Here is a 9,680-nt window from a genome sequence, read left to right as displayed (position 1 = left end):
GAAACGTCCCCTGCGAGCCCAGCACAGCTTCCCTGGGAGAACAGGGCTGGAATTTAAGAGCAACCGAGGCAGAGGTGGGCACCGTCACCTGGGGAGCCAAGGGCTTGGTCTCCGCGACAGCAGAACGGCACCAGCGGGGTCAGCCGCGAGCACCCCACATCTCCCCTTGCAGCAGAGAGAACACAAGAGCAGTACAGTCATCGAGTAATGGTAAAGCACGTAGCACTTTCAAACCTTTATTTCTTGAGGGGATTTTACAGGATGGGATGACTTTGTTGCATTCGTTTTCTTTTTTCTTTCTTTCTTTTTTTTTTCTTTTTCTTGTGCATTTTCCTGTTTGTTTCTTGAATTAGCCCTTTTTTATTTATTTATTTTTTTTTTTGGTGCCCAATGATCGTTAAATTCAAGCCCTGGGAATGCTATTAGAAAAAAACTCAGAACAAAATCCTGCCTTTCTATGCCTTCCTCACCCCTCTCCATCCCCCCCCTCTACCACGAGCTGGGTGACCACAACATCACCCGCCCCGAAAGCCCCCTCTGCCTACATCCCGTGTGCTCTGAGGCTCGGGCAGTGAATCAGCTGAGACCTTTTGTGTCCGTGCCGCGTGTCCGAGGACGTGCTGTTAGTAAGGAGATAACAGGAGTCGGTCCGAGGGCGGATCCAGAGCGGGTATTTCATCCAGGAACGGGGTCGGTCAATCATAAAGGCACGTCGAGGGGGGGGGAGAGGGCTGGTGAGAGCAGGTGGAAAGAGCCAGGCGGGTAATCTAGTGGTAACGGGTTAGGCTGTGAAGGGCTGTTACTTCTCTTAGCACCGATACTACATACGTTTAGACCTATATTAGCACCTTGTTCCCGTGGAAAACGAAACGAAACGAAAAGCGGTTCGAAAACCGAAGGAAGTGGGAAGGTTAAAACGAGACAAAGTTGGCAGCGGAGCAGGAAGCTGGGGGTTTAGATCACAAGATCCTTGTCTATGTCCTCTGTGGAAGGAAAAGAGAGAGACGTGGTTAGGGGACGGGCGCTGCCGGGGTCACTCCCGCATCCCCCTCCCCTGCTCCCCGCCACCCAGGGCCATTGCTGCATCCCTGGGGGGGAAATTTTTGGGTGTCCCCGGCCCGGGCGGGCAGATACTCACGCTCCTTAATGCCGAAGCAGCTGGCCCACTCCTCCAGGGCGATGTACTTGTCGTTGTCCAGGTCGCAGGCCTCGAAGAAGCGGGTGGTGCAGTGCTCCATGGGGATGAGGGGGGCGCGCAGCGGGGCCAGCTCGGTGTGGGACAGGTACCTGCCGGGGACACCCAGGGTCAGCACCCCAGCTCTGGTCTGAGCTGCTCTCCCAGTATCCCACCAGTTTCCCAGTATCCCTCCCAGTATCCACCAGTAGGCATACTGGAGGTTAAGGATGGGGTCTGCCCTTGCATCAGGCTGCATTAATCATGAAATAGCCAGGGGCTGGGGGTCCTCCTGGGGGGCTGTGTGCCCGGTCATCACCATACCCACACCCAGCTCTAAGCCAGCAGCTGCTGTTTCAGCTGTTGCAGTTATCCCCGTGGCCTTGGGATGAAGATATTTTAGGGAACTCTCATCTGATGGTAAATCTGAGAAGACACAAACTGCATCCGAGGGCGACGGGAGCAGCCGGGGCTGGGGGATGCCCCTCTTTCTGCACAAGAGCTCCCCTCCCATCTCCTGGGCTCCTGCTGCCCCCAAACCACCCTGGTTGTGCCACCTGGGCAAGAAGGGGACCTGGTGGGGCCCCATCCTGCCCTGCCAATGCTCACCCGTCAATGGGGTGCTGGTCCAGCTGCCCGAACTGCCAGTGCACGGGGAAGATGTACATGTTGTAGTTCTTCTCGAAGTCGCGGGCCAGCAGCTCCACGGTGTGGTCGCCAGCCTCCAGGCGCTTCTCGTTCTCGTGGATCTTCTTCACCTGCCGTGGGAGAGCCGTGTCAGGGGCAGGGGGACACAAAAGGACCCCGGGGGGCTTCGCATGGGGTGCCCATGGGTCGCTCTGCAGGGCTGCGAGCAAGAGATCCCCGGGAGCACAGAGGGAGCCTGAAGGACCCGGGGCTGGGTTTGGCGTTTGGGAGCCAGAAAGTCTCCGTGCAGGGGTTTTGGTGCACGTGGACGTGCCCAGGAGCTGCCGGGCTCCTGCCCCAAGCCCTCACCTTGAGCTTCTGCTTCTCGGTCAGCAGGTTGTTGTCCTCGTCGCGCTCGTACAGGGTGATCAGCACGTTCTTCAGCCAGTCCCGCATGCGCAGGGGGAACTCGGTCAGCTCCGTGTCCAGGCAGGCGGGGATGACTGCAAGCCAGACACCGCGCTCAGCACCAGCATCCTGCCACCCCGCCTAAACCTCAGCCCGTGGGCAAGGGGAGCCGTGCCCCCCAAAGGGAACAGCCCCACTTACATTTGCAGGGCCCAATGTAGTCCAGGTGCAGCTTGTGCCCCTTCTTGGTTCCCTCCAGGGTGCACTTGGTGGCGAAGAAATGGCAGGAGGAGTCGTAGGTCTTGTTGTCGGTGCCGCAGACCTGCGTGGGACGGGGAGGTGCTGTGTGAGGGGCACGTGAGCCCCGGCAGTGCCCCCAAAAGAGGAGTTTAACTTGTTCCCCAGGGCAAAAAACATCTCCTTGGTCAGAAAACAGCTCCTGCTGCCCTGGCTCTGCCCAGCTCTGGAGCCAGCGGTGTCCCAGCAGGGTCCCTCCCCGTCACCCAGCCCCTGCCCTCACCTTCTCGAAGACTCCGGAGGTGGCCGGGCAGCTGGAGGGGTCCTGGCACACGCACATGGGCGAGTTGTTGTCATCCACCTCGCACACCTTGCCGTGCTTGCAGTGGTGGTTCTGGCAGGGGTCTGGGAGAAAGACAGGGGGCAAGGTCAGGGGGTGCCCCATCCCCACCTTCCGTGAGCTGGCCTCATCCTGGGGCTCCCAGCACAGAGGGAGGCAGAGACAGAGACTGCCCCGAGCATCCCTCCCTGCACGGGGAAGATGTGAGGGTGCCCAGGAGCCCACATTAGCCCTCAGACTACTCCTGGGCTCCTTTCTGTGGCCACACATTGCAATAGCTTTGCTGTGCTATGGAGAATTAAGTTTTGGAAGAAATCCTGTACCTCTCTGGCTTTTAAATGTGCATTTTTTTTGGCACTGTGCTCATCCTGCACCCTTCCCAAAGGAGCCCCTCACTTTTTGGGGTGCCCAAAGGTCCCCCACCCATGGAAGGGATAGTGTCTCTGCCTGCCAGAAGGGAAAAGCTGCAGGGCAGGGGAAAAGCGACTCACTCTCTGCGACGATCTCCTCTACATCCTCTGTGGGTTCCTCGAACTCCCCCACCTCCACCTGGACGGGGTTTGCCCCCACAGGCTCCTGCAAAAGAGGACAGTGCGTGTGCGCCGGGGTGCGCAGAGCTCAGCCCCGGCAACCCCAAAGTGCTGCTGTTCCCCCAGGCCTTGGGGATGCTTTGGAAGAGCTGATGGGTGAGCTTCTTCCAGAGAATAATTGATATTTGGAGGAAGAAACCCAAGAAGCACTGCTGGTTGCCACCACGGGGGCTTCCCAGAGCACCAGAACGGGAGGTGTCCGAGCCCTTTGCTCTCCCCAGGGCGGTGGGTGCCACGACGGGGGGATGTTGAGGAGGAGCAGGGCCACCTACCTCTGTGGTGGGGTCCTCGATGACCTCCGTCTCATCGGGCAGGGCCTCCTGCTGCGGGGGAAAAGGACCGTGAGCTGGGTGCCTTGGGGACGATGGCCCTGCTGCGGTGACATCCCAGGGCCACCCTTGGGTTTCCTCCCCCCCACTTCTCCATCCTTTGGGGGCCATGCAAGAGGGTGAGGCTGCTTTGTGCTTCCTACAGGGCTCCTGGTTTTATTCATTGGGAAAGAAAACCCCCAGCAGATCCATCGGGTGTTGGATACGTCCCCACGAGGCTCTGCTGGCTCCCCTACTCACCGGAGCTGCCAGGGCTTTGCCTGCCAGGCAGAGAAGGAAGAAAATCCAGGCTCTCATCTTTCAGCAAACCCTGAATAAAGGAGAGGAAGAGGAGGGATGAGGAAGGAGGTCACTCAGCTCCGGGCTGAGCTCACAGTGGCAGTCAGACATGCACAGAAGGTTTTCTCCATTTCCTGCCTTGTCTGGTCAACGCTGCAGCCCCACATGATGGCTTTTCTAGCCAAAACCTTAAGCCAAATGTTGTTTCCAAGGCAAATTCTTTTGATTTTGCAACATGGGAAGATGGGGGTGAGAGGCTTTCCAGGATCTATTAGGAAAACTGCAGTCAAAATGGCACTTCCCCTTCCCTTCACATGAGCTGTTTTGGCCAAAAAAAAAGTCATGTTAGAAGCCCCTGATACGAGTCCCAGGTACAGGCAATGAATCTCTCCACCATTTTATTTGTCACTCAGAGGAAAAATGGAAGTGGAAAAAGGAAAAGAGGGACAGAAAGACAGGGAGACTGTCAGCTTGAGAATTAAATCCCTTAGAAAACCGCTTCCTACATGGACACACGTCTGTAGGGGTGGCAGGGAGCAGGCTTCCATCTCCGGCACCCCCAGATGTGGGGGTTTCTAATACACTTTTCCCTTTCCTGCTCAGAGCTGAGGGTCCCCAGACAGGCTTGGAGGGCACCAGGACACCTCAGGATCGTATCCTGCTGGGGGATGAGCTCCAAGAGGAGGGGGAGGACTTTGCACCCTCCAGATCGGGGCTGTTTCAGGGACGAGCAAGCAGCCCAGCTACCCCAGGCTGCGATGCGAGCCAGGAGGAGAGCTGCAGCTGGCGAAACCACCCCGTGTGCGTGCGTCCCCCCCCTGGTTCCTGTTTGGCAGGATGGAGCCCTTCTGTGCCAGGGCAGCGAGGAGCTCAGCTGGGTGCTTAATATGCCAGCAGCATCCCTGCCAGCCGGGGGAGCGGGCCACCAGCTCCCTTCCGCCCTCAGGGAGAGCAAAACTCCCCCCGGCAGAGCTCTGTCCTCCTGCCAAGGCTCCCCCTGCTCCCTTCCGCTCGTCCTCCTCCTCTCCACCTGCAGGGACGGGGACGGGAGGGTGGGTGGCTTATCTATGACAGACGGTGCTGGGCAAGGTGCTCCAAGCATCCTTTTGCATCCTCCCCGTGTGGGATGGCCTCTGGGTGTAAAATGTGACAAATGCCACCCTGCTGGGGTATTTGGTACCTAGTTTAGCCATGTTCAGCCAGGCAGAGGCTGAAATCCTCCTTCCAGCCTCGCAGCATCACCCAGACCCGGCTCACCCTGGGATGTCGGGTGGCTGGGAGCACGGGGCTGGTGGGGACGGCTGCTGGGGGGGATGTGGGATGTGTGGGGATGGGGGACGGAGCCTGTTTGCTCCCAGTCGGTGCACACCATCCCTTCCCCTCGCCTTTCTCTGCTCTGGCAGCTGCTGCGAGCCTCCTGGTGTTTGCCAGGAGCTGCGCTGAGATCACTGGCTCTTCCCTCCTGGTGAGGTGGCTATTTGGGGGCAGGGAGGGGAGGTGGAAAAGTACTGAATCCGGCCATTTCCTCCTTCCCTGCCATCCCCTGGCTTGTAAAGGTTTCTCCTGGGCTTCTCCCAAGGGGCTTGTTTGCGTTGGAAGAGGTTCTGAGGTTCGGTGGTGCTTGATGGGCAGAAACACGGCAGAGCCCAGCCGGGAGCAGAGGGCAGGGCATGGGCACAGGGAAGGTGGCATTAAGGAGAGCCCAACCCCAGACCGAGGCCCTCTCAGATCATTTCCCCCAGGCCCCAAAACACCTAAGTTTCCAAGTCTGCGTGCAGCGAGCCGGGCTCAGAGAATGCCATGCCAGGAGCCAGCAGACAGCTGGAGCTGCCGGTGTTGTGTTTGGAGGAAGAAGGAGCACGAAAGAGTCTGAGCAAACAAGCCTGCAGCGCCGTCTCATGCCAGAGATAGGAAAATAAGTTTATTTGAAAAACAACATCCTCCTGGAGGCTGTGCGCGGAGGACATTGCCCTGTCTGTGAGACCCTGGCTGCTTTGCAAGGACACAGCCTTTCCTGAATGTCCGGTGGCCAAAAATCCTGAACTAACAGCTCAGGAGCCCTGCAAGCAGCGTTGCTCCAGCAGAGCAAGTGGCTGCTGCGGGTCTCCCTCCCTGCCATGGTCCTGCCGTCCAAGAGGATGCTACCTGCCAACAGGTACCAGCAGGAGCCAGGGCTTTCTAAGACACTGGAAGCCTGCACACCCTGGGCACAGAGAACATGCCAGGCAGAAAGCACACGGGGATGTCAAAGGCACACAAAGATAACCTGGCAGTGGTGTTTGCACAAGGATTGGGCTGCTCCCTGAGAGCTGCCACCATGATGAGCTCGAAGCTGTTTGCAGGGGCTGTGGAGCAATAGTCCTGCTCTGGCCGGGCTTCTTGGGGGGGCGCAGAGGGACATCTTGCTGTACCCAAACCAAACTCCAGCTAAAATTGAGAGAAGCCCCCTCAGCACTTAACGGCTGCCCCCAGCTCACCCCAGGACAGTGGATGTGCAGCCTGGCCAATGCTTGACCCCACTTGCACCCTAAGTGGGGACTTCAGCTCCCACTCGCTGTGTAAACACGGTCTAGTGGCTCTTACAAATGCCTCTCGATGGGTCCCTTTGGTCCCTTTTGTCCCCTCCAGCCCAGCCCGGGTGCCTTGGTGGGTGGAGGCGGGCAAGGGCCGGGCAGCGCAGCCTCTGGAGGAGGCTCCTTGGAGGGAGCAGCGTGGCCCATGTGGCACTGGCCCTAGCCAGGGTTGCATAAGCCCCACGGATGCCACGTTAGCGTGGGGAGGAGCCTCTCCTGGCCCCTCTGCCAGCTCCTCCCCGAGGCTGCTGCGATGCACAGGACAACCCCGGCAGCCTCTGCTGATGCCTGGCCCCCTACCTCCAGCACCAGGGGCAGGAGTGGGCAATGGAAGGGCAAAAAAACCCTCACGCCTCGCTGGCAGGGTGGTGACAAAGTGTGGCCACCGCAGGGACACGAGGTGAGGGCTGTGAGCCCACCACCCAGCCCTGGGCTCGCTGTGCAAGCAGGACCCTCTGAGCTTTATCTCGCAAACCGATATCGGTTGGAAATCTGGTCTGAAAGATGAGTTGTGTCTGCCAGAACCCAGAAAGCTCCCCGCAGCTCCCTGCCTGCATGGCACTGCAGCCTGTGCGAGGTCCCAGGGGACCACCGCTGTCCCTGCCACCTGCAGGGTCCCCCTGCGCTCACATCAAGTGTTTGGGGTCACAGAGCCGAGGTGGGTTTGGCTGGGAGAGAAATTCCCTACAGCTCATGCACACAGGACAAATTCTGCCCACCCCATCTTTCCGTGCAGCCACTGGGGATATCCACACCCTGTCAGCCCACGGACCTGGCAAAGAGTGACTTGAGCTGCTGTGATGGCACTTACACATGCACCAGGTCTTTACAGAACTTACTAACAAAGCAGTGAGAGCCCTCGTACCGGTGGAGCTGTGTGCTGGCTCAAAGCTCTCCCAGTTTGCCCAGGCTGCAAGAATGCAGCCAGAAGGGGAGATGATAACGCATTTTGCTGCCCTGCCTGTGCCACTGCTTTTGTTCCCTCTGGCCGTGGGGCAGTGCCAAAAGGAGCCGGGATGCTCGTGTGCCAGCTGCAAGCGGGTCCCTCGGGCTCCCGGGGCAAGCTGAAAGCTGATCTCCCACCGAGGCACGGCTCCACAAAGCGGAGAGCAAAAAAAAAAATCCTTCTGCTAAATGCACTGCAGAAATGCAAACCATCTTCAAAGCATTCCCAGCACTCGCCCCGCCACAGCCGCTCCAGCGATAACAGCCCCGACATCCATCCGAGCAGAGGACCCAGAGAGGGTTTCCATGGGAGCCGACATTCCACCGGGGCTGAGTCATGGAAGCCGTAGAGGGGAAGGAGGGGCTTGCAAAAAAGTTTGAAAAGTTTATTTCTGCTCTTCCCCCTCCCGTCAACACCCGCATCCCTGCTCCTGCCTATGTGGCAGACAATAACCTGGCTCTAACAGCTGCGTGGGGCGCGACAGCCTTTTATTTCCACTTAAAAACTTCCCTGGTCTGCCCTCCCGAGCTGCTGTGATTTATTTTTGTCCCTGGGGTGGGGAAGAAGATTTTTTGGGCTCTTGCACGGTGGCGTTGATCGAGCACCCGGAGTGCTGGCGACCTCCCCGGTGCCCCCGAATTCCCTCCGATGTGAAAGGGGAGCCGAGCCCCCTCCCTGTGAGGTTTCCTTCCCTCGGCTGGACAGCAGAGCAGAGATTTCTTACAGGGGGGACACAAAGAGCAGGGTTTGGCTGCCTGCACGTCACCAAGGCCAGCTGCTGCCTTTAAAGGAAGCGAGCCCTCGGCTCCTCTGCCTGGCTCCAGAGCCGTGTCCGACTGATCCCAAGTTATTGCACTTAAAAAAAAAAAAAAAAAAAAAAAGCCAAAAAAAAAGAGCTTTGTTCCTCCTCTCCTGTCTCTCTGTTTCCACCAGCTATCAGCTGGAGTTGAGCAAGCCAGGGAGCGGGACCTGAAATGGGTTCGGTCTGCCTGGAACAAAAAGCCGAGTGTATTTTTTTTTCTCTTTTTGCAGGAAAAATGAGAGCGGCTGCGCTGAGATAAAGCTGACAACCCTTTTGTTCTTCCCCTAGGTATTCTGGTGAGTAAAACGTCACCTGCCAGCACACCCGGGGCTGTGCACGGTGGGGATGGGTTTGTAACCAGATCGGGTTTGCCGTGCAGGATGCGCCAGGACTTCGGTCTAGCGCATCTCCCTAAGGAAACAACCCCAAAAGCCAGAGGGGAAAACGGGAGAAGGGAGAACAATTGAGGCTTTATGGCCAGGTGACCCCAAAGCGTTAAAGCTGGCGATGTGGCGGTGAAATAGAGTAACACGTTAGGAGCTGGGAAGCTGCAAAGAGGAGTGAGAGAAGGAGGTAGGAAGGGTCCCCGAAGGCTCCGCGCGGGGTGGGAGGCACGGGGCGAGCAGTGCTGGGGTGGGAGGGCTGCAGGGCTGGGGTCCCTGCAAGGATCCCCGCGAGCAGGAGCTGCAGCAGCACGAAGGAGACCGAGAAGGGCTCCGGCCATACCTCGCAGTCCTGGCAGCAGGGCTGAGGAAACTTCAGGCGCTGGGGAGGGCTGGAGGAATCTGTGGGTTTTAGAAGGAGGCAGGAGGAAGGCGAAGGGTGGGCTGGGTTTCCTGCTGCCTCTCCTCCTCCTCCTCCTCCTCCTCCTCGCTATCTTTCCAAATCAGTCTCTTCCTCTGCCTCTCTCCCTGGTGGGCTGTCCCCACCCGCCTCCCGGCTCTGAGCCCAAAATACAGGCAGGGACACGGCCCTGGTGCCGAGGGCAGACCAGAGGAATCAAGCGGGGCTGCCATCAAAGGGGTCCTGCAGGGATTGGGACCCCCCCGACCTCTCCCCTGCACTGCTGCAATGAGATTTTTGGGGCTCTGGCTCTGGCACCGGAGGGCAGGGAGGACAACCACGTCCCTCCTTGGTTTGTGCAGCTCCTGGCACCACGGCCTGCTGCAGTTAAACCCTTAAATGCTGTCATTTTGCTACGGTTTGCTCTCTGAGCTGGTGTTTTCCACCCTCAGGAGGACGCAGAGGAAGGGAGAAGAGACGTTGCTCCCTTTTCCTAACGCTGCTGCCCTCTGGGGCTGCCTTGTGGGAAGGGAGAGGAAAGAATGATCCCCGTTTTCCAGAGTGCGGAGAGGGATGACGTCTGAAATAGCTC

At 58.5% G+C, this 9,680-nt stretch overlaps 1 protein-coding gene across 1 annotated transcript; it reads right to left on the bottom strand.

The window, feature by feature from the left end:
- Positions 1–354: 354 nt before the first annotated feature.
- SPARC (secreted protein acidic and cysteine rich) lies at positions 355–9,063 on the bottom strand. Its single transcript, XM_032196800.1, has 10 exons — positions 9,032–9,063; positions 3,946–4,015; positions 3,649–3,699; positions 3,278–3,362; positions 2,730–2,851; positions 2,411–2,531; positions 2,171–2,304; positions 1,784–1,932; positions 1,139–1,287; positions 355–983 (listed from the first exon to the last, which is right to left on the bottom strand). Exons 2-10 carry the CDS (start codon positions 4,000–4,002, stop codon positions 955–957), a joined length of 897 nt encoding a protein of 298 aa, XP_032052691.1. The 5' UTR covers positions 4,003–4,015; positions 9,032–9,063; the 3' UTR covers positions 355–954.
- Between the last annotated feature and the right edge of the window lie 617 nt (positions 9,064–9,680).

The sequence above is a fragment of the Aythya fuligula genome, chromosome 14 (genome assembly GCF_009819795.1).
Source record: "Aythya fuligula isolate bAytFul2 chromosome 14, bAytFul2.pri, whole genome shotgun sequence".
Taxonomy (NCBI): Eukaryota; Metazoa; Chordata; class Aves; order Anseriformes; family Anatidae; genus Aythya; species Aythya fuligula.
Note: the sequence above shows the minus strand (reverse complement) of the source record. Positions and strands in the feature narration are given on the sequence as shown.

Bases quoted from the DNA above. Each gene is read 5' to 3' on its own strand.
- SPARC (XM_032196800.1), bottom strand. From the start codon at position 4,002: ATGAGAGCCTGGATTTTCTTCCTTCTCTGCCTGGCAGGCAAAGCCCTG. The intron at 2,852-3,277 runs GTGAGTCGCTTT...TCTTTCTCCCAG, and splicing joins AGAGGAGATCGTCGCAGAGA to ACCCCTGCCAGAACCACCAC. The intron at 1,933-2,170 runs GTGAGGGCTTGG...CTCCCACGGCAG, and splicing joins CCGAGAAGCAGAAGCTCAAG to GTGAAGAAGATCCACGAGAA.